This window comes from Falco peregrinus, chromosome Z (genome assembly GCF_023634155.1).
Source record: "Falco peregrinus isolate bFalPer1 chromosome Z, bFalPer1.pri, whole genome shotgun sequence".
Taxonomy (NCBI): Eukaryota; Metazoa; Chordata; class Aves; order Falconiformes; family Falconidae; genus Falco; species Falco peregrinus.
In genome coordinates this window covers 44,467,971-44,492,674 of record NC_073739.1, presented here as the reverse complement: position 1 = coordinate 44,492,674, position 24,704 = coordinate 44,467,971, and the positions used below count along the sequence as shown (strand labels likewise).

The following is a 24,704-nucleotide window of genomic DNA, read 5'->3' as shown; positions in this document are numbered from 1 at the left end:
ATATCAACAAGGGAGTTTTAATTTTTTATTCAGCTTTCAGATCTGCTAAAACAGATTTCATTTTTTTTAAATAGGAGCATTTAATTCTTTGGACCTCTTATTATACGAGTTTGATTTTTCTCTATTACGAAGACCTCAAATCAGTTACCTGAAAAAACTTTGCTTTTTACCTCAGGAGAACTTTCTGAAAGTACAACAGAAGTGAGGAATGCATTTTTATTTTTATTTTTTAGCTTTTATACTTCAGTTAAACCCTTACCCCAACTTATGAAAAAGGACAGAATGCAGTTCACTGCTAATATGACAACACTAATTTAAAAGTCAAGCACTTCCTGTGAAAAGTTCTGCCATCCTACCCACAATTACAGCAGAAAATGAAATCCTAGCAGTTTAAAAAAATCCCACAAGTTCAATTGTATTTTAAACATTCAGATGATTAAAAATTGCAAATTACCTTTCTTTTTCCTTCAAAGAGCAAAATATAACGAAGGATCTATCTGTCTAGCATTTGGACACAGCTATTACAATTTGTCGCTACTGCACTGTAAACAGAACATGAGATCTGATGTTATTATACTTACCATCGTATTCTGGAAAATAATCAACTAGATGGGAGTACATAATTTTCTCCTCTAAGAGATCTTTCTTATTTAAGAACAGAATGACTGAAGAGTTCTGGAACCATGGATATGTGATAATTGTCCTAAAGAGTGCTTTGCTTTCTTCCATTCGATTCTGGAATTAAAAAAAGAGTGGAATTTTGGTGGTAAAAAAAATTGTACAAAAATAAATTAATGCATTTCACTTATTTGGAAAATGGATCCTTTTGCACCTTCATACCAGTATGTAAGGTTCTAGTAATTAAATTACAATTAATAAGCAAGCAGTTAAAGAAATATGCAGACATTTTGCTTTTGCAAATTCAATTGCTCAAGTGTAAGTATTCTCTAAAACACAGGTCATGAACACGAAAATTCTAACAGGTACACGTATGCACAATTATGGCCAGCCAGCAACCTGGTGGGTATTGAAATGCATGTGATGCATGGTAGGCACAAGTATAGCACAAGAAGACATAATAACCAATTCAACGTTTAAGACCATTACTTATAGGTCTTTACCAAACTTCAAATGCTGAGTTAGGCAATTCTTAGAAAGAGGTCAGCTTTAAAATAACTGCAAGTAAATTCGGCACCTGAAAACACTTCTACGTCAAAGGCTTATGATATAAAATCTAAAAATCTGTCCATCACTCTATTTGTTTCTAACACTGTTCAGTTAGCCTTTATATAATGGCTTAACTGCTGCTGAAAACCACTTTGCATTACAGCTGAAATAGAAGTGAAGCCTACAGTTCTACTTGTAACACTTTACCGTCATTGTAAAATTATGTTATGATTTGATACAGTTCTGAAGAACTGTAAGGCTGTCACAATGTGGTTAATACAGAGTCAGAACAAACTGAGTTCAAAACAAAGGAATCAACTTTCTCTTTTTATCATTATTATTTAAAGCTGCAGCCTCCTCAAAAAAACATTTTCATCACTGAGCTGGGCTCCAGAGAACAACAGCAAGGAGGTGAATCTTGCAGATTCTGCTGTTGCTGAGCCATAACAATGTCAGATAACTCAGACAGTTTTGCAGTAGGTGTACATTTACTTGCATTAATTTGCATTTTTTAAAGACCAACATAAACATGAAGAGTAGGAATTAAAAAAACCCACCACAAACAACATCCGAAAACCAAAAAAAAACCCCATCCAAAAAAAAAAACCCTAAAAAAATTCCCTTTTGTAGAAGTTGATGGTTTGGTATCCTATGTCATCACAGTATCTTCAAGCAATTTGTAAAACTTCAGTGCATGTTGGAGTGGTGGCTGAGAAGAAATAGCTGAATTTATAGACTAATAAACTTATGCAGAGGAGTAAAACCTTTGCTTTCTTGCAGTCAGCTCTTACGACTCATATTGATTTCAACACTGCCAGGATTCTAGTCAGAAAAGCTGAAATATCAACAGGGCTGATCATAAAACCTAAGTCCTTAGACTAACTGTTAATCAGACCATATTTTCTTCTCAACATGTTACAAGACCTTACGGAAAGACAGCAGAAACTACACAAGATAGTTTACACTTTTACAGCTTGATGAAAAGGAGAAGGCAATGTAAACTTACAAACTGTTTAAATTACAAACATCTACCTAAACTCATTAACACTTGGTATCTCCTAATATGACACTCAGAAGATGAAACAGCATCATGGATCAATCAGCAGTGTTTTTTCACAGTAAAATAATAAGGTATTGAAAATTTCTCAGTAAGAAAAGTGCACAAAGAAATTACTTTATATAAGTATTCCTGCTTTTCACAAAAAGCCTTCAAGAGGGCTGCAGTATTTTCATCTATAGCACTGATTTCCCCCCGTATACATAACACAGAATTGCAAAGACAAAATAAATAAATCAATTTAGATAAATTCATGAGCCCTCCTCCAGAAAAGCTCAAGAAAACTGTTTTGCAAACATTGTTACTAGACCCAGAGCAGAATTTCATTTTCTGTTTGAAAGGGATGCCAAACAAGATGAAGCAGAAAAGGCATGCAGACTAAAGCTACACTGACATCATGCCTAAAGCAATTTCTGGCATCCTATCAGCTAAAAAATTAACCCTGTAAGTGCTGTGTATCATAAAAACACCAAGAGACACACACAATAAAGAACAAAATACTGTCTTCAATGTAAAAAGAGTATGTAATGTATTATGCATTAATTATGAATTCTGTATAATACGAATTGCAATCCACAATCTCTTTTTTCCTACTATAAATTTATAAATGTCTCTCAAGTCTTTTAAGACTTGAGGCATCTGACTTAAGCCTCTCCTTGATGAGATACACGCTAAAGATTCTACTCAACAGACAGATTGGAGATGAAGTAGCTTTCCATGATTTCAAAGATAGTTCAATTAATTCAAAACCAATCTGGAGTGCCAAAAAAGGATACTACTAAGGCAGCGGTGTAAGACAGCTCCTTCAGAACAATGATGTCATATCAAAGGAAATAATTACAGCATTAAGAAATTTACATAAGTGGTCAATATGTGCAGTCTAACACAACTGCTTCAGAAAAAACACATAGTTCAGGGTGTCAGTAACTGAAGTCAGTCAACAGTACCAGATTATCCCACCCTCATTCACTGCACGGTGTTCTTCAGTACAGTCAAAGTTTCATTCCAGGCAGAAGCCACTTGCCTCCAGAAGCCACCTGCCTCCAAAAGTCATCCAGTTAACTGTATTTACAGGAAGAGCCAGGCTAAGTCTAAATCTATTCCTGATTCTGGGAGAACAGGCTTTAAAGAGGCAACAGAGGAGACTGTTGCCCTTGCTAATTTTGTATTAAATTATCCACTCCAAAACAAAATTAACTGGAAATCAGAGAATTGTGGGAAATTACAAAAAATGCACATTACACTGCCAGAGCCCACCGAAGTAGCATTATTTCTTACGGTATGATAATCTTGCCCTGTACAGTTGTACCAGATGAGGATATTGGGAAGGTAAGACAGTAAAGTCTTGCACACCAAATGGTAGCTCTGAGGAACAGCAACTATCTTAGTACAGATTATTTCAGTGTCTATCACTACAGAATGGCCCTTACCACACCTGCAGAATGAAGCAAACAGCAGGGATCAAGACATTAGGAAGGCTGCAGACACATTTCCTAAGGAGTTAGCAAAGGATGACAAGCTGTCCCAATCCGTTATGGAAAAGGTCACTCTGCTTAAGATCCATAATTGACAGGTCTATGAATTTCCATGATCCTTCTCAAGGAAAAGACCATACAATGCTATGTTCTGCCCTTATGACAGAAGCATAGAAAAAAGGCTATCACAGATTATCTTCTCTGACTGTATGTCACATTGCAATGCTCCACAGACAACCACTCCTTCTCAGAAGTCATATGTAATAAGACAGTACTGTCAGAAATTTAAAAGGTGAGATCAGTCAGTTCCAGGGATTCAATGCAAATTTCATATAATTTGTATATTTAACAAGTGTCTTGCAAAGCCTCATAAAGATATTAATCAAGAAAACTCCTCTCCAGTTCATTGTGTGAAATACATAACATTATGTATATATTACTAAATGATTGCTATGGTCAATGCTATGCTATTTCACTGGAAGAAAACCTTAACCTTAGACGCAACAGTGTCAAGAAGGAATTGTTCATGGGTTTGTTCATTTTCTCTGATTGGATCAGCTGGTCTAATAAAATTATTCTATCTTCTTACAAATCTTGCTTATTTTAGCATTTGTATTTTCCCTGGGGATCCTTTCAAGTATGGCAGATGTATCTGACAGCATCATAAACTACAGGGTGGTTATTTGCAGTCACATTAACATCACAGTTCTGACATCTAATGATCAAACCAAGGAAATACAAAATCCGTAATTGTTAACTCTGGGCTTTGCTGGTTTCTTTTCAGTCTGTTATGCATAGACCTACTACTACTACTACTAACATCATAGATGAAAACTCAAGGGGACTTAGAGGAGCAGGGGAGGGGGGAACCTAGTAAATGGACATCCTAACTTCATAGTCAGGTTGGGGTTTTTTTGCTATTTTTTTCTGTGCCTTCTTAGTGCCACAAACTGCACTTACAGTATGGACAATACTACCAAAGTGTAAGAAAACTAAGTACTTAACATGCCCTAAAGAGAAGACAGAGACTCACTGTATATTGACAATACCTGTATTTTCTCTTGATGTGTAGATGTAACACAATAAAACTTAAAGGGTCTCTCTTCTGTTCCCTCCCCATAATTACACATTCAGTTTTTCCACAACTGAGCCCCAATTTAGCAATTAAATAAAAATGCTTACCACTTGCCTCAATTATGGGAAATCTCACTGGCTTCTTCCCTTTCCCTATCCTTAAAAGGAAGGTAGACAGGATCTCGTTAAATACATACCAAACTCTCAGCACTTTTTAAAAACTGTCCCAAAAGCCAGCACTGTAAACTTGAAATTAATATGTATTACAAACAACAATCAGCCTCTGCCTTCTCCTTTTGAAACTCTCCCACATACTGAATTAAAAAATTTGCTTTTCAGTTTAACAGAGTCATCAGAAAGTTTAGAAGATGGCAAAGACACAACAAAAGAAGCACAAAGGTGAAATGTTATAGCTTCAGTACTAATGGAAAGTGATGGACTTCCTAGGAAAACATTGCGATCTGTATTTCAAATTTAAGAACTGTTTTTGTTAAACTTCTCAGCATAGTTACAATGAAGAGCAAGTGCAGTCAGCTTATGTGGGGGCAGCTGATAAATATCCAACATAAGCTCTGAAGATGAACATTAAGAGAAGAATTAATCTTATGTTATTAACATGTAAAGAAGCTGGATTCAGTGAAGTACTTAAGCACAATTCTAAGTATAAATGTGCATGTACTCCTGCAAAGCTGCTCCTTTGCTTATCACTAGGTTTAAGTCAACTTCTTGCTGTCAGATGCTCTGTTAGGAAAGGAGTAGGAAATTACCATCGTATGTTCTTCCATTTTTAAGTAGCTCTTCCCAAGAAGCAACCTTCTACATTCTCTGCACTAAGACATTGGGATGCTTATATCTGGAGAAGAATTTTGCCTTTATTTCACTGGAAACTACTCATTAGAAAATTAGAAACAGTAGTTTACAGTTTAATTCCAAAATCAGACTTTTCATGTAACAGTAATACTGCTCCTACCCAATACACATTCAGTCTGGCTATGGCTTCTGAATAAGGGCTAGGTCTACCCATGGTAAAAACACTACAATTAGATGACAGCAGTTACTATTACAACCTAAGAGAACATAGAGAGCATAATTACGTACACACACATCAGCAGGACAGCTGCTGCACTGCTGATACCATTTAGAACTGTACAAAAGGAGTAACAACCCTACCTTTGTAATTTGTTTAGACAGTTGTGAAGTGTTCACAGTGACTGTCACACATCTTCCACGGAAGTGGCAACAGAGTATTGACTCTGAAATGTTGGCTAGAAGGCATCACTAGAGTTCATCTACTTTAGTCTTTCACTCAAGCACAACTAATGACACCACAGAAGCCTGCCAGTCATGGCTTTGTGGCAATTCCTGAAAGCCTCTACAGATGGAGATTTCAATACCTCTCTGGTTTCTCTGTTGCACTGCTAAACTAACACCCAAGGGAAAAATGTTTCCTCATACAGAGCCTAAACTTCCCAGGCCACAATTTGTTGTATTGTCTACCTAGAAAAGTTTGCCTTCATGACACACTTTTCCAACTCTTCAAATACTCATGGTAATTATTAGCGTCCTCCTCACTAGACTGAACAAGCTGTCCCTCACCCTGTCTTCAGCTCTGGGCCCTTCATGCCTTTCCCAACACTTTATGTGATCACTGAATTGTGTTTATAAACCCTTTGCAATTATTTCAGGGGGAAATGCAAAGGAATTGTATTAAGGATGGTGAACAGACCAAAATTTTGATATTTTGTCACTCAGATGTGTACTTTATAGAAGTTTTGCAGGAATTCAAAGATGGCCTAAACACTCTTAAGCAGGTATTATCTGCTTGAGCAGATAAAGCAATATAGGTCCTGAGTTTACCGTAACAGAATAAACATTCTAACACGGCTTCACTATTTTATTGTAGAATGATTCAAGGATTAATTGAAAAGTATAACGCAATTAATTTTTTAACTAATCAATCTCTGTTTAACCTTCTTCGGTCTTTCATCTCTCATTTATACAATTTCTAAGAGCAAATCAGCTTTTATGGATGCCATGGCAGATAAAATGTTTTTATTCCAGAAGTAATTTTTCCAACAATACTGCTTATTCTTCTCTAAAATTGCTCTTAAACAGCTTTTCTGTTGCCAGTGATAGTTTGTAACATTGGATATTTGTCATTTGCCTTTATTAAACATACAAGCAACATTACTGCCATGATATTTTTAATCAGTTTAGTTAAAGAATGTTTGACAAGATGAAATTGTTGAATTACGCACTGTTCTGAAAAATACTTGTCATTAGCAGTATGCACTTTTAGGTATGGAAGTACATCGTTTCACGTTAACAGTATTTTCACTGGAAACAGGGATAGGATCACAAGGAGTATACAAAAAGGCCAGCACTGCAGATCTGACCTTCTGTCAGATGCAGTGTGAAGGAAGCCTTGCCAAACCAAGCAAGACAGTGTGGCAGGACAGGAACAGTGGGCAGCAAGCAGTATTTAATAGTTCATTCAAGCCCTTGATGTGATTTTATGAGCCAGCTCTACCTCACAAAATTGCTTCCAGAAAAACCTTATTTCAGCTTCAATGGAAAAGGCTGCAGAAAGAAACTCGTGAATAGCTAATACATAGAAATATGCAGCTGGAGCTGGCTCAAGGTTTTCTCAGCAGCTGACAGCCATCTGCAGCAGTAATGCCAGCCTTCACAGAAACCCCGCTCTGACAGCAGCAACAGCTCATTGTGGCCTCCTTGGCTTTGCAGGCAGCTGGCATAAGGAAAATGAGCAGCAGGATCACTGTTTTCACCATCCTCCAAGGTCTGCTGGCCTCGGCAACTTCCCTGCTCTGCTTATGTCTGCAGTCAATCCCGAAACGCACAAACGTACATTGGTATCACCAGCCATTACACCAATTTTCTCGTTATGACATACAGATGCCAGGATAAAATTCTCCCATCCTCCACACAAACCGACCCAGTCGCAAATCAAATGTAAAATTACCATCATGAAACACAGAATAAAAAATATAGTGCACAAAATCCAAAAGTGCATAGAAATACTTTAACTATAAACAGATTATATAATCTTGGATAAGATTATTCCATTTTCTTATTGAACACCAAGAAAAACCACTGCACTTACTAAGGAATCATAGGGCTATCCAGTTTTATAACTAAAAACATGTTTTTATGAAACAAGAATAAAAATAAAATTAAATGTCTTTGTACTATGTACCTCTTACTATAGAAAAGTTTTTGTATAGATGGTTAAACATTAATTCAAATATAACTAGCATACAAACCCTGTTTTCCCACTTTTTTATCTAAGTGTAAACTCTTACTCTTCCTCATTTTGGAAGATTAAAATAGTACTTCCTTCCACTTTTTTTTTTTTTTTTTTTTTTTTTAAATCCTATACTTTCAGTTTTCATGTTAAAATGATGGATTTCTAGTTTGGATTCATGTATTGCAATTCCCTTTGCTGTCTGTTGCTCTGCAAAATTATGCAATTACTCCTGCAGTTGCAGAAATAAATAGAATTGGCGTAATTTATAAACACTTGACTCTAGAAGTCAAAATCTGAAAAATACCTGAAGAGCGCTAAAATAGCATTTAAGAGCTGTATCAGCTGGTACCCAGTGAAGGGAAAGCAGCATCTCTCAGCTAACACAGTGCTTTGACAGAAAAGACCAAGTACAATGAAACAACACAGAAGCAGCAGTGGAGTTTCATGCATTACTGTCTTTATGGTTGTCTAGAGTGGCATCTAGTGGGCATACTGTAACTTACATATTGAATGAAAAATGTAGTAAGTAACTTTTGTCTTTAAAATTGCTAATAATTTAAATAGTGTCTGTTAACAAAATCAGGATTTCACAAATTGTAAGGGACTGAATGTTGTTGAAGTGATGCAAGAGAAGGTGGTGAGGAGGGAAACAAGATGCATTTTTCAGTCAACAACTGGCACTGTGTACATAACTATGTTTCTGCTGGTAACAAATGTTTATTTGACTGAGAGGGCATTCAGAAACAACTGTAGAAGAGGAGGTACTGACACAATAGACCTTCAGGAAAAAAAGCCGAGGTTAATATTTCAGAAGTTGTTTAGTATCACAGTAATGGACTTACATTATTTTACCTGACAAAATCTTGTGCATATGAATGGTATTTGGTGGGAAAGTCTCTATTAATTAGGAACGTCACCATCCTCCAAATAAGACTTCCAACAATTACTGAAGTAGAATCAATGCCTAGCTGCACAGAAAGACCTACAGTGTATGCCTTGGCTAGAAATCTAATAAAGCTGTTACATGAAAGTTGGGAAATAACAGGAAATCAGGAAGTGGAAGGTAAGTGCAGAGTCCTCCACCACAGAAAAAAAGTAAATACAGTACTAAACCGGAAGCGACTCAGATTTTTGTCACTCGTATGAAGTATAATCTCGCAGCTACACTGCTATAACTAGCTGTCTAAGAAAAAACCTGTGACAGTTGTACAAATACTTTGGTGAGTAACTCAAATGCAGTAAGAGACAATTTCAAACACAGAGCTCAGTAGTAAATACTTTCTTCACTGGTCTTGAATCTTTCTGCAAACTAGCCTGAGAAAATCTTCTGGCAGAGGACTGGGAAGACATCTCTGTAGGTGAGAACTGTACTTTTAAATCACCTGGGAGCAGACTTTCACCTCTCAAACAACTTAAATTTGCAACACTGAATGCAAAAATATACAGCAATTTTATGTATCCAGCAGAGGGACAGATGAACCAAATGACAGCTGAAATCCATCAACCAATCTGTTCAATAAACACCAAAGCACAAAAATACTGTACAAAAAAAAGTGGTCCAAAAACATGGTCCAAACATTGCTGTCAGATATTTCCAAAATAAATAAAAAAAAGACTGTTAAATTAATTTTGATGAAGTAACATGAATGCCGGAATAATCAGTTTTTCATGAATACCTACGTACTTTTGAGAAAATTGGGTGAAAATATTTTGAAATTAAATTGTTACTGAAAAAGGCCCTTTTCTGGACAGTTTTGACACTGGTTATTGAAAAAAGTAAGTGGCAGTTCCCTTTGCCAGCAAGTGCTGCCAATAGCAACATTTACCAGCTGCACTTCTGGCAGCCTCTGCAAGTTAGGTTCACAATCATTCAACTTCCCATTTCCATTATGAACCACCCATTTCAATAAAAAGAGAGGCTCTAACTCTTCCTTATGCAAATGATGTTACCCAGTACTGATACTTTACGTTCAAAGGATTTCTTATCCACAAACTAAAAAGAAAATACATACGCATAATTGTGAACAGGTAAGAGCAGATACAATACATACAGCAACACGGTTTGGCACAGGTGGTTAATGTGTTATTTTCCCTGGTTTCCAATGAGTTCTGGAGATTTTATTTCCCATGGAAACAACATTGCTAAATAATTATGAAGACCATCTGAGAATTTTAAATCTGTCTGGGAGTTCATGTTATCCCTCTGCCCTACACTCAATTGTACTGGATTGCTGAATGTTGATGCAAAAAACCAGACAACTAAAGTATTATGTTTATTCACAACGCAGAAAAGGAGAAGTGCTCTAATCTCAACATTGTTTTCTTCCAGCCTTCATGCTCAGCCATTCAGGATCAGTTTGTGAATAAGGAACACAAAGTGCTGGAAGAGAAGGGGAAGCATGCCCAGATGTGAACAGCAAGATAATTCAGATGAAAAAATGAAATACGTGCTTCAGATAACTGCCTCCATAAAGAGTGAAAGTATCCTGAACTCTGTGGCTTCATGCCATTTCTTATTTCTTGTCACATCAAAAGAAAGTGCAACTGGAACATGGCACCAACTTGTCACCCGTTAACAGATCCCAGTGATGAAGTTCCAGCTAGGCTTTGGACACTCTATTTTGCAGATGTATTTTGTCCAGATTCAAAACACGAGCATGTATGCTTGCATCTACATATCTGTATAGACACAAAAGTGAGTTCACATTAAAAATACCTATCCTGGGTTTCATGTTATTATTTTCATGTAATTTTAATACATTAGACTTTAACTGGAATACCTTTTAACAAACCAAGCAATGTTGATCCTTTCTACTTGGGACAACCCAAGAATAATAAAATTTTCCATCTATCAAAAGAACTGACATCCTTGCACAGTACCTTTATTCAATACTTGGAAGCACAGAAATACTGCAGAAAACCACCCTACAAAGTTCCTTCAGTTTCAGTTTGCAGTTGTGGTTGAGCTACTGAATCTCTAATTTTCTAAATATTCTGTTTTGCCTTCATACAAGTGTTACTTCTGATAAAATTGAAAACAGTTCTTCAGCGTAAATTAAGTACTGTGAAGGTAACTACATTAATTCATATAACCACTAAATAAAGTAGGGTTCTTCAGTGTTGTAAAGAAACTATGGCAAAACCTTACAGCATGACCACAAAGATGCTCCCCAAAGAAACGAACGAAAAAAACTCCTTTCACTTAACTAACTGTGACTTTTTCTACTTAGAATCACAGAACAATTTATGTTGGAAAGGACCTGTGAAGGTCATCCGGTCCAACCCCTTGCTCCCAGCAGAACTAACTTCACCATTACATCAGGTTGCTCGTGGCTGTGTCCAGTCAAGCTTTGAACACCTCTCCCCAGGATGGAGATCCCACCCCTCTAAGCAGCTAATTCTGCTTCGCTCACTCATATGTAGGCATCATCTTTCAGCCCCTGTGATCTCTGAACACCAAGCTAAACACATTTTTACTATGGGTCACTGTAGTTACAGACTGTTAAGCCACTAGACAGTTTTAATGATCCCCTGGTGGTAATGTTTTGGACAAAGCATTTTTAAGAACGAACTTTCCAGATTATTTAGCTCCACACTGCTTACAAAAGAGACTCTACCAGTCAAACGTCCCTTCCTCCTTCCACCTCTCCTGTTTCAGTTGTCTGAATACTGCTCCAAATCCCTGCAAGGTTTATGCAATGCCTTTTGCAAATGTTTCTTGAGTCACTTCCAGATCTACTGGTTCTGTTCACATCTCAAAAATATTATGCTTTCCTACTGCTGGTGCCATGTGAACATCTACTACTGGTAAATGAACCTCGTATTTTGTATCTCAGAAACCTGTAAGACTTGATGGGGAATTACAGCTGCCCTTTGCTCCTAAGTAACAGCCACTTCTTTAAAACTTTATAAACTCAGGATGAATCTGTAAGACAATGGGATGCTGAAATAGAAAGAGGGCATCAAGTTTTAGCAGCAGAATTCTCAACAGTGCAAGCAGCAGTCTGTGTGCAACTCTGGCTGCTACACCACTGTACACTATGCAGCAGCAATGGAGCAGGTTTAGACAAGTTTCCAGGGAACTCCTTCTGTTCAGAACAAGGAGAACGGTAACACATGCAAAAGTATTTGTTGGAATGTTTCAAAAATTACTATCAAGACTGGCACAAAAACCATTAAATCTGGTTGTCATACCAGGTTAGATGATGCAGGTCCTTACAGCTGACAAACCATTTGGTTCCACATGGTAAGGAAGTGAAAGCCAGTGGAAAGATGAACACAACGCAAAAGCAAGAAGCTGGGAAAACGATCTCTATGGCATTATTTTTGTGGATGTGCACTAAGCCATATGGCATTTGTCAAGATCACAGAGAAGACAGATCCTATGTAATAGTTTAATGTGTGAAAGGAGGACACACAGGAAGTAATGGCAACACTAGAGACAGCTTGAAGGCATATGTCTAGGATTTCTTAAGCCAAGGATTCAATTTTGCTATTATTTTCAAAACTCAAGAATTCTTAAGTCATTTCAGCCTGCTTCATACATTACAAACATTTTTCAGCAAGAACTGCAATCTAGGATCAAACCTTTAAATACATGAATTATGAGGAGGTGGTACTTTCTGTCACACTATAATGCAAATCAGATGATAACTCTGATGATTAAAGGGAAAGGAAGGAAATACTGGGTTAAGAGAAATTCAGTTACACACTATTACGTTTAAACTAACAATTTTAGCTGCAGCTAAACCAGATAATGTATTAAGACATAGTACAAGCTTTAAAAAACAAAACCCCAAAAGCTTAACAACAGCTTTGAAACAAAAGCTTTTTTAAAAAAAATCAGTACTCTAGTTAAGAAGAATCTCCTCCTTTTCTGATAAAAAAATAACCAATAAGGATTCTTAATAATTAACGTCTTACAAAGCTTGCAAACTACCTGTCTGGATAGGTTATATAAATGAGTTACAACTTAACAGTAAAATTTGCTTGGTTTTTTTCCAAGGTCAGTGAAAACCCAGCAAATAAACCACCTATGAAATACAAGTTTTTGAAGTTACATTAATGGCACCATTTTAACAAAGGAAGAGACACTTTAACAATTCTTTTATACGTGGTTTCATTCATCAATGGAAAGAAATTGCTTAACAAGTAAAATAATTAAAAAAACATTGCTTTCCTAAGGCATAGAGATGTAAGACATTTGTATGTAATACAGGATACATATTATGTATTTATAATGCTGGGCATTAGTGAAATTCCTTACTCAGAGGTCAAAGCAGACAAAACTTTAGTTGTAAATACTAGCAATATTTATATCCAATCCTGTTAAAACTTCACATATATATATTTTTTTTTTAAACCAAAATGTGTCAGTGTAGAAGAATGGCTGCAGAAGCGTGGCCTTAGAATCTCTGAAGATCTGCACAATCCAGGCCTGGTATTAGAATAGGCCTGTAATTAGAATTGTGCAGATCTTCAGAGATTCTAAGGCCACGCTTCTGCAGCCATTCTTCTACATATCAGCTCTAACCAAAATAATCTAAACTGGCATTCTCCCCCTGATTTATTTTGTGCAATGGATGTTCAGAATACTCATACTGATTTACTTCTAAAAATTGTATCTTATCAGTGAATACTTCAAGATGTTCAATGTCTCAGTAGCTTTGCTGCCTCGACACTTCAGGAAAGACAGCATTTGCTTTTTCATAGTTTAGAAAACTTTGAAATGTCACTTAGCCTGTCAATCCATTAATTTAGCTGAACGGAGGAAATAGTATCCTGTCTTTTCTGTTTTCCCTACGGGAACACAGAAAAAGAAGGATCTTGACCTACAAATAGCTCACATTTTCATAACCACCATAGACCTGTACAAGCTATATGAAATCATATATGCCTTAAGACTTTTAGTGCAGTAATGTAGAAGAAAAAACATGTACAAGCATCAATAAACACCATCCTTCATTCTGCCATTTCCAAGTAATCATTAAGCCCTGCAAAGATAATGAAAACCGTTTTTTTTATTAAACCAGATTTTACAGGTACACTGTGATGTCTCTAGTCCCTCAGTAACTGCAAGTGGTTACTCGTTCTCTTATAAAGCTGGAACTCATTTTTGCATTTATTGCACTAAGACCATGAGATTTTATATGTTTAGAAGAGCTACCTGTGATACATATTTAAATGCAGTATATCCTGGAACATGGACTAATATACTTTATCTAGAAAAAACCCTTTATTTAAGAAAACAAGTTGATTCTAAAAATAGAAAAGTTCTAAACAACACTTTTTGATAAAACTGCAAACTTCCCCAGATCTGTTGGTATAATTCAGAGCAAAAACCTGACCTTGAGGACATAATACACTATAAATTAATTCACCAGAGAGATGATTCCTTCATTTTTTCATCTCACCTCTAATTCTGTCAGAATTTTCTGAAAAAGTGAAAAGGTCAAATATCTGATAATTTAACTTATAACATGTTCTCCTTCATCACATCATATCAGACTGAGGAACGATTTACTTAATTTACAGTACTATTAATGTAATTAGTATATTATGTCCTCTGGATCAAATTTTGTCCTCATTTCCACCAACGTATCTAGACAGACTTACTGTTTTATTAAGGGCAGAATTTGGAACAGTTAGCTACCTATCCTTTTTTATGTATTTAAGAAGACAAAGGCATTTCAAAACTGTACATCATCTGAAATTATTGAAAGATATGTTTAAATATACTGTCCTTACCAATTCTTCTCATTTTGTATTTATGCAATGAAATCAGATGCTTAGTTATGTACAATCTAGACACATACTTAAGAAAGGAGAGACAATGTTGGTTCTGATTATTGCCTGTTAGAGGAATCATAGTTAAAATACAGTTGGGCAGCTATGCATGCATTTCTTCATGAAAGTCCCCAACCACTTGGCTGCAGATCTCTGCTATGGGAGTGCAATTTCATGGATCTATCATTTAAGTGTCATCTTACACAGGACTCTGACTAACAGGCAGTCTCAACACTCAGTCTTATTTTCTCTGTATGATGTACCATTAGAGTAGTTAAAATGTATTTCTGAGAGCTTTTAATACCTAACTCCTCCACGGGCATGAAGACAGAAACAGTCCCCAGCTCAATCCCACATATATCCAGTGAGTAAAAGCCCTTGAAAGACACCAGCGAAGCCTCTCAGTTTAGTATAGCCTCATGTGATTTATAACCCAAATGTATTTTTCTTGAATAAGCTAAACGAAGGTAAAAGTGGATTTACAACTGAGAATCTATCAGGCACTGCATTTTGAAACACAGATCAAGACACTTAAGGGCTCTAAACCAGTTTCATTATCATGAACAGTTATATAAACACACATGCACCAAATGGAAAATAGTAATTCTTACAGATTTATGTTTACTCATGAAAACGAGATTAATGAAAAATGTATTAACTAAAAAGAACGCCACAGATGATTAAAAAGTATAGTTCTCTTTGTAAAAACATATTACGAGCAAACAGACTTCAGGCAATAACATGCAGTGGACTAATTAGAAAAGGAAAGTAGGCCATCTTACAAAAATCATACTATTTAATCAGGCCATGAAAGCAATGCAAAGGGACTAGCAGAACACTACAAGCTGTAGACTCGGATCTTTTACTTTCAATGAGAGGTGCACTGATCAAAGAAGGATTAGGTTCTATCATAGCATCACACTGATGGCATGCATACAAAGAAAGTAGTGCATTTACACACACTGTCACTTTGGTGCTAGAATTTGAATACTGTTTCACAATTCAAAGGTAAGTGTGAAAAGTATCTCTTGGCTGATCACCAAAGTCTTCAAGTTAAATTACTGTCTTCCCTACTGAGTTTGTCGCACCCCAGTGAAGAACAAAAATATATTTGGGGGGTAAATTTCTTAATTCAGAGTGTCAACACATTTAAAAACTTTTCCCATATTTCTGCTACATCCACATTCAGACAAACTACGCTTTGCTTTACACACAATAAATAAATGCATTCTTCTCCCATGTGTTCTGGGACTGCAATGTTTAAGGATGCAGGGGAGGAAAAAGGAAGGGCAGAAAGCAGTGCTCTAGTATAACAACAAAATCTAGACAGTCAGGCTACAGCTTGCTGAAAGCCAAAACTAATCTGCCCAGATAGTGCTTAGCTCTAAGACAGTCTGGATCCATCCCAGAGCTAGAGTAACACAGGCCTAAGGCTGCTGGAAAGTGCTCCTAGGGTATGTACGTATGACTAAAACAAAACCTGGTTGCAATTAAAGTTATGAACATATTTCAAACTGAAATGCAAAAAGGTTCACAAGTTTTCCACTGTTGTTAACGAGAAACAAACAGTTTAGCAGCAAGGTGGAAGAACTATCTGCAAAACAAGGAGTTTTACAGCTTTTGCCTCCACAAAGTGTTTCAAAAGTGAAAAACAGAAAAATCAAAACAGCTTTACAAGTGATCTTCTTCATCATAGTTGAAAAGTAGTTACAGAAAAGCTATGACAAGTTTAGGCATCACTTGTCACTGGAGAGCCCAAAACATAAAGGAAATTTTCAGTCAGATGTTCTATTCCGTTCTCAACGCACGAACCCTTTCAGCATACAAGAACACAGAGCGTTGTATATTCCACTGAATCAGCCTATGAAAATACCACTCCATGTTCTACAGCAGGGATGCTCTAAGTCACACCAAACCAAGCTGACATACCAGAGCAAAGGTCTGAGCTAGAACAGGATACACTTAATAGGGAACCAGAGCCTGGTAAACCTCTCCCTGTGAGACAGTTCCTACAAGAACTTCTCCCTATGAGAAACACAGTATGAAAACACAGTGATAAATATCCAACATCAAGAAGTTTGAAAGTTTAATTTGGATAGTTAGAACAACATTTCAAAATCATCATAACTGATTTTTCTTTATGTGATTTCCAAGATACTTTGTTTTGACTTGTATAATTAAAATGCTTAATACTTCTGTGTTGACTTTGTGGTTAAAAAAGAATAATGCAAACAGAGAAAGACAGAACCAGACATTTCTGGCTTTGCTTGAAATGAGCCAAGTCTGACTGTGTTCTCTTTTTATCTACATATCCAGCTTCCAAAATTACAAGAGATGAAGTCGGTGCAGATCACAGCATCAAATTTTTTGTAAATTCAGCTTTGAATGATATAGCTGATTATATAACTAATGTAACGATATTCTTCTTTTACAGAAAGACAATAAATGTAAGGACTTTCACAGCTCCCATAATTTATTGAAAAATTAAGCCTGAATGAAGTTCAGTATACAAACATGAATGTCCAGGGACACCTGTTTTACTTTGTTATGCCAACATTCTCTCAAAATGAAATCAACATGTATGCAGCCATGAAGTTGTTTTCTTTTTTCACCTAACTTCTGTCAGTATGTGTTAGAAGACTTGCATAGGACAGTGACAGTAAATCATAACAGTTTCATCAATAACTTAAAACAGTCCTCAAGAAAGACAAAAACATTAAATAATCTCCCCAGTCTAAAACAGCATTAAAAGTGCTGGAACTAGTGTGCTTTGCCCCCTCAGCTCATTGACTTTCCTACTTCTAGTATTTTTTTTTTTAAAATACATTATACTTCCTATGTTTTAAGTCAAAGGCACAAAGTTTACTACATTAGGGTGTGTTCTAGCAAAGAATCTATAAATTTTGTCTTCATTTCCACTGCCTATTTTTGTGGCTCTGCCAAAAAACACTGACTGCACAAACAGCTACACTAAGAGCACTTCTGTATATTCAACTGTATTCTCTTTCAACAGAAAATAAATAGGTTTCTTTGAATCATCCACGGAGCAGATCAGCTCTGACATATTTGAAGACTGATCCCCTCCTCGCCTCTTGATCCCTCTGGTGCTTGTCACTCCACTGGCTGCAGTTGTGTATGACTGCTGATAGATACATTTGAAAAACACCTGGGACTGGACAAGTCAAGCTACTTTTTCTTTAAAACTAGTGCTTTTTGCTGATGCTTTCTTACCTCATTGTCTGACTCCACAAGCACTTGATCATATTCACTAAGAGCTACTAGGAACATGATAGATGTGACGTTTTCAAAGCAATGTATCCATTTTCTTCTTTCTGATCGTTGGCCTCCTACATCCACCATTCTGCAAAATTAACATCCACATCAACTTCATGAATAATTTAACACATAAACACACAGACACACACAAAATGACAAAATTCAAAAATTCAGTTGAAAACACAGTTTGGTTTGTTTTTCTAAATAATTTCTCTCACTGATATTTAATGGAACCTGTTGTAACTAGACAGTTAATTGTATTTGCTTTTAAGTCTGTGTTTCCTGTATTTAAATTATTGTGGGTTTCAAAACCCTCAGATTTCTGAGATATAAACATCTCATGAGCCATGGTTCGGCAATGTATGTATGCCCTGTGTATTCAGCAGAAACAGATGTGAACAGAATAGACATGGTGGTCTGCCTTTTTCCCCCTGAATTATCAAAGTGAAAATTACCAACTTGTTAAAGCTGCCCCATTTTAAGGGGAAAAATAGAGTACAATATATATCTATTAGAATTTTTAATAGCCAAAATTAAAATTCAGATTTGCTTTTTAATAGCCAAAATTAAAATTCAGATTTGCTCGCAGCGTATTCTCACTTCATCACACATCTAAGCTTAACTAAACACAGCTGTTCAACTTGCAACTGCAGTTCTATAGTTTTTAAGCAACTGCACTCACATAGGGTGATTTCTCTCTGAAGGAAAGTAACCTCTCTCTGAAAATCAGTACACAAGTGATAACTTTGTATTCCATAATTTACATGAATTAGGAGGACATGGTTGTATTTTCAGATTATTACTCCACAGTGAAACTTTGATACATATTATTGAAAAGATAAATTGCAGGTTTACTATCAGTATTATCTACCTTCAGAAAAAGACAAACCTAATTGTCTTTCATCCTTTTCCCATCTTTAATATTAGCTTATTTTTTAAAACATAGAACAATTGCTTTTTATGCAGTTTTAACCAATGCCCTATATACCTATATATTACTAATGTAAAAGGAAACAAAGCAAAGCAAGTGGGTCTTAAAACCTTCTTTTCTACCTGAAAATGACGCTTTGTAGGTCGAATGGATATTCAATGATCCCTGTTGTTGGGACTCGAACTCTGAGCACATCTTGCTGAGTTGGCAGATAGGTGGCATCTGCTATGCGGTCCAAATCATTAAGATAGCTATAGACAGGGAGAAACAACAGGAATGCAAGACAGTGACACCATCATTCCACTGAGGGAAAGAGAAAGGAAGACTTGGGAATGGAAATGGACTGTGGGGTAGGAAAAAGTACAACAGAAGAAAGAGCATTATCGGCATAAGAGGGGACAAAGTATAAAAATGTGCTCCTTCCTCTCTTCCTGTACACTTCCACAGCTTCAAATAAATTCTACAGAAGGGTAGCATTGTTATCCTGGTGGGTTTTTTTTTTTCATACAAGTTTGCTTGGCTTTCACATGTAAATTCACCAAAGATTCAAAGTTTTCAATGACATAATTCTAGGCAATTCAGAGAAAAATAGTATTATAAAATGTGTGAGAAATATAAAATTGCACAGTTTATTTGAATATGTAACATATTTCTTTATATTCATTTTGCACTGTCTACATAAATGCATGGATAGACAAACAAGAAACTCCTAAGCAACAGTCAGCTCCTATGGAATAGATCATTATCAATTACGAAGTGATAGCAGGATAAATGGTACTGTTTGGAGATTAAATTTTTTTTTTTAAAAAAAGGAAACCCCCACCCACTGACAAATTAAAAAAATTTCCGGATCTTGTTATCAGAAGGCAGCACTGATTATTTAGTGGGATGCCTGGCATCTGAAAGTCCTGCATTCGCACTGAAACATCTGATTAATTTAATAAGCCTGCAGTACATGAAATACATGCCAGTCTGTTAACAAATAACCCAAAGTTCTTATAAAATGGCTTGTAAAGGGTCATTAACTACAACACAAAAGCATTCTGCAATTGCTTAATGGTGGGTTTCAACCATAAAGCACCAGTGTGCCGAAGGTTTTAATTAATTCTCATAAAAAAGATGCTTCAAAAGAGAAGCATGTACCCATATGTATGAGATAGCCTGTTTGGGTTCAGAAGCTGGACATCTCATGAAATCAGTGCATCAGGCAGCTTGCGTTCTCCCCATGGTAGATGTCTGGGAGAAAGCCTACTGCAGAAAATGGAGTTCTGGGGTGTCTGGTTACCTCCCAGCACAGACTGACCTAGTGTTAGTCACTGAGAAGATAAATTAACCAATGGATGCCCTCATTCATTCTAGGGGAGGAGAGTGATGGCCTTGTAATTTATTAAATGATCACTAAGCTCTGAACATGTTCTTTTCCTTGTAGTTATTAGTGAAGGTGGTCTTTTTAAATAAACCCACACAACAAATCAGATGCTTTTGAATGACTTCTGAACAAACTAGTGAAAAAAGCTATCCTGAACAATGACAGAAACAAAGCAGTTTGATTTCCACCTTACAGTAAAAATACAGACGTATTTATTAGATCTAGGAGGGAGCCAAAAACATTATCAAATCTCCCTCACTATGATTTTATTCATGAAAGATTAATCCAACAGTAAACATTGTATGTGAGAAAGTTGCACACAATCAGAAAGTTGTATTGAACCATATAACTCAGCTAATTCAGGAGCTACTACTCTGCAAATACTTTCTGAGAACACTGATTAGTTTCTGCCAATAAGAAAAATGCTTGTGGGTTTCAGCACTTCATCTTTCCTGATGTGCTTCATACAAAAAGCAGAATGGAGAAGCACATCATCAATATGTTGGTGAAAAAAAAAGTGTAAGTGAATGAAATTCATAACCACCACAACAAGAAACTGACAGAGACCTTGAACTTGATTCTTTTTCCCTCCCACTCCCCAGAAAACTGGTTTTGGTTTTGGTTTGTGACTGTATTCTGGAAGGTACAAAGAAGCATTGCAGGTCATTACATGCTACAGTGGTATTCACAAGAGCAGCAGAACTTTAACTGAATGAATTGCTAGATGGCCCATTACACAATCATCTTGTTGTGTTCCTTTAGCAAGCTTCAGCCTGCAGTCATCATGAGCCTGTTACCACACCTCTGCACCACAGGTAAGTGGACACTTAATAAGACATGCTGTAATGCACATCTGGCTGATTTTTGGAAGGCCATAGTGCAAAGGAACATTATTAAATAGTTAAATCTCACTTGTGTTACTAGAAACCATTAAAAGGGCAAAGGAGTGTTTTTTTTGTCCTACCACAAACCACTGATGTCATTAAGTTCCAGAAGCATTAATTTATCCTTAAAAATAGTAATCTTTCCCTCATCCTTGTTCATTTCTGCTCAAGTTCTGCTCAATTACTGAAGAGCAACCTTCTCACTCTTTTCACCCATAGCACCTTACAGAACCTACACAGTCCACAGAAGAGTCCTTATGCATCCTTACGGATTCCTGTTTCTTTCCCTGGATTCCCCTCACTTCACAGACCAAAGGATGTTGGGCTCCAAGAAGTGTCCTGAATTATACATTCAAACCCAGAATAAAGGAAGTGGTGTCAAAACCAGTAAAAGTATCTCACAGAAAACAGATGGCACACACAAAAATCTTTTAAAAGACAATCTTTGTGATACTGACAAATCATAACCAGAACCTACAGTCCAACAAAAGTAATTTAGAATACATCCTGCATTTTTTGGTTTTGAATAATGACATTCAGCCCCTACCACTTTTCGTTCTTACTTAAAACTTAATAAACAAACATATTATTGTGTCCATTTATTTAAATGAAAATGTCCCATTTGTTGCACAACCTCACTTTTAGATCTTTTATTATTGCTATTTTCATGCTGTGAGAATACAGCAAATAGTCAATTAAATTATTTAGCAGAAAATTTTAATGAACTTTGTGCACTGTTGCTCTGAAGCAAAGGAGCAGGATATTTTCTGCTACCGACGCTAACAGTTTTGCAGATCAGTTACACCTACCTCCTGTTACCATGTAAGGATACGTAACGTCATATTCTGCCATCAGCTTCAAGGGGCTTGAACAATTTCTGAAAATCACACTGAAAGCTTTGCCTGCAGCAGCAACACAAAGCTCTCTTCAAGATACTCTAAAATCACTAAAAACTCCTTCAGTCTCTCTTAAAATTCATACAACCTCTAAATCAAAGTAACACAATTAATTAAAATAATGTTCTCTTTGGGTAAGAACATACATCACTGGAATTGACACCAGGGTATTTCTTTTCCATTGCACGCACTATTTTATAGCACATCTGAAGATTTTTGATATATTGTGGAAATGTCTTGTCTCTCCTCAGTCAGATGCAACCCTCCTAAAATGCCAGTGGAAGTGAATCCACACACTTATGCTCAATACATCATCATGACTTTTGTGTTACTTGCATAATGCCATACTTCTACATCCATAGTACTACATAGACAAAAACCAAGTCACTTTCTCTTCTTGAAGCACAAGAACAGATTTTTGCACTGTATTAGGAGGGGTGGGTGAATAAGTGATTTGCTGGGCTGACTTACTATTTCAAAATGCTGGGAGGGAATATGTAAATGAATACAGGTGACTATTTACATTAAAAGACAAATGGAATATGGGTATTTAAAGGCATACTACCAGCACACACAATTTTCACACATTAGTATTGTAGCTGTTCCTGAAACATTGACAATTTAAGGTTTTATTTATTTGGTTTATCAGAGTTTAACTAATTGCCATAATAAAGACTTATATTTTCAAATCTTCCTCATACCAAAATGGTTGGAAATTTAACTTTTGTTTTTCCCACGTGAAAGCTGGGGTTTAAAGAAATTCTCTGATCACCAGGGGGAATGCAGCACTGCATGCACAGGCTTTAAGCACCCTACAGCTTATTAAACTAGTAATTTATTTTAAATTAATTTAGCAAGCAGCAACTTTGAATAAAACCATCAAACTAGCTAATGCTCATTCTTTCCACTTTCAGCTGTGCAGGCTCAAGCCCCACTCCAGCTGCATCTCTGCCCATCCCCCGCTGCCAGCTCTTTCACTTGTGCAATGGCCTGATAACACATTTCTGTCAAAATGATTTGAAATAGTGAAGAAACACTACTGAAATTGCTCAAATTAAGCTAGTTTATTTGATGGATACAGCCTAGGGTGTGGGAAGCCCATAAACTCCAGCAGGAAAGCAGGGTGGAGTTACTTCCTCCAATGGCTTATCTGCAACCAGAAGACAACTTACAAAGCCAGGACTATGTTAAGTATCTGGAGCCTGAATTCGAATGGGTGAGGAGTGCAAGAAAATGAGTATTTTTACTGACTTTTTTGCATATCTGCTTATTAAAAAACCCTATTTACTATGGCTTAAAGCACTTATCTCATGCATCCTTAAACAAAATACTGGTAAATACATTGCTCACCTGGGCAAAGAAATCCTGTGCACAAGAAATTTAAGCACATAGGAGATATGCACAGGGTATTTTAGGGTAAGTGCCCAGCTCAAAATGTATGCACAAATACTGCAATCAGCCTTTGCAATGCAATTAACTCTCTGGCATATACTAGAAATGGCTATGCGTGCACTCTTGCAAAGAAACCACAAGACTTGTCATAAACACGAACTTCCACAAAAATATTGTTGCCAACAACTGCCCAAGACAGATGACTTCCTCAGTTTATTAACTTCAAAATTTAAAATCGTAATGGTACAGATACTGGAAATACACTGGCAACTGCCCTGAGTGCTGGTCCAAAAGTGGGTCACCACCAGCATGACCACAGGGAATTCAGCTGTATGGGTAGCAGCTAGCCATTTAGATCTCAACACTATATGGCACTCTGAATTTATTTCTACACCTGCTAAGAAATGTCTTTCTCTGATGAGACAGACACACTTCAGTTGTACAGCGTCTCACCCAAACAGCACCTACTCACAGGCATTATACAAAGGAACAAAAGAGGGAAAACTGGATAAAATTACTTCTTAAAAAATTACTCCTTAAAAAAGATGTACACAGGTCTGTGTACATCTACAATACAGATGAAGTTTAAAAAATTAATTACGCCGGTAATTAGCTTTATAAAGATGATTTTTAGTGGCTGCTGAGGTTTCCCAGGAGGTTGCTATAGCAACAGGCAAAAGGTGCACTACTGGGCGACCAGTGTGTGATGAGCTGCTGGCAGCGGCCCTCCCCTGCCGCCAGGAGAACCTGCCACCGCCGCACAGCCTGCTGACCAGAAGCAGAGGGAGACTTCTGTTTCCCAGGCAGGGCCGAGAGAGGTACTTATTTTTAATGCTTTTAATCACCTGTGACAAGGTCCAAGCCTGCAGCCAGCTTCAGGGAAGCAGCCAGGCTATGGAGGTGCTAATGATGCCCTTAGGAAGACAGCACTTTCAAAGGTACTTTTCAAAATAAACAGCAGGATTGGGATCATGGGAGTAGCGTGACCGGCTCTGCGCTTTACTGCATGCCTTTCTCATACTGAAATCACGGAAAGACGTGGGACTCCCAACCTTAATAAATAGACCAGAATTGTTTCAACCAATAACTTTCTTCAAGCAGTTAAACATAACCCCTGTCACTGTGAACT

At 36.7% G+C, this 24,704-nt stretch overlaps 1 protein-coding gene across 1 annotated transcript in view; it reads right to left on the bottom strand.

Annotated features, from left to right (window-relative positions):
* Window positions 1-24,704, bottom strand: part of LOC101912464 (guanine nucleotide-binding protein G(q) subunit alpha) — a 136,521-nt gene that overhangs the window by 9,517 nt on the left and 102,300 nt on the right. The window contains exons 4-6 of the mRNA XM_055790958.1: window positions 19,157-19,285; window positions 18,059-18,188; window positions 582-735 (exon numbers count right to left, since the gene is read on the bottom strand). Coding sequence (XP_055646933.1) covers window positions 582-735; window positions 18,059-18,188; window positions 19,157-19,285 — 413 coding nt within the window. The remainder of the gene's footprint in view (window positions 1-581; window positions 736-18,058; window positions 18,189-19,156; window positions 19,286-24,704) is intronic.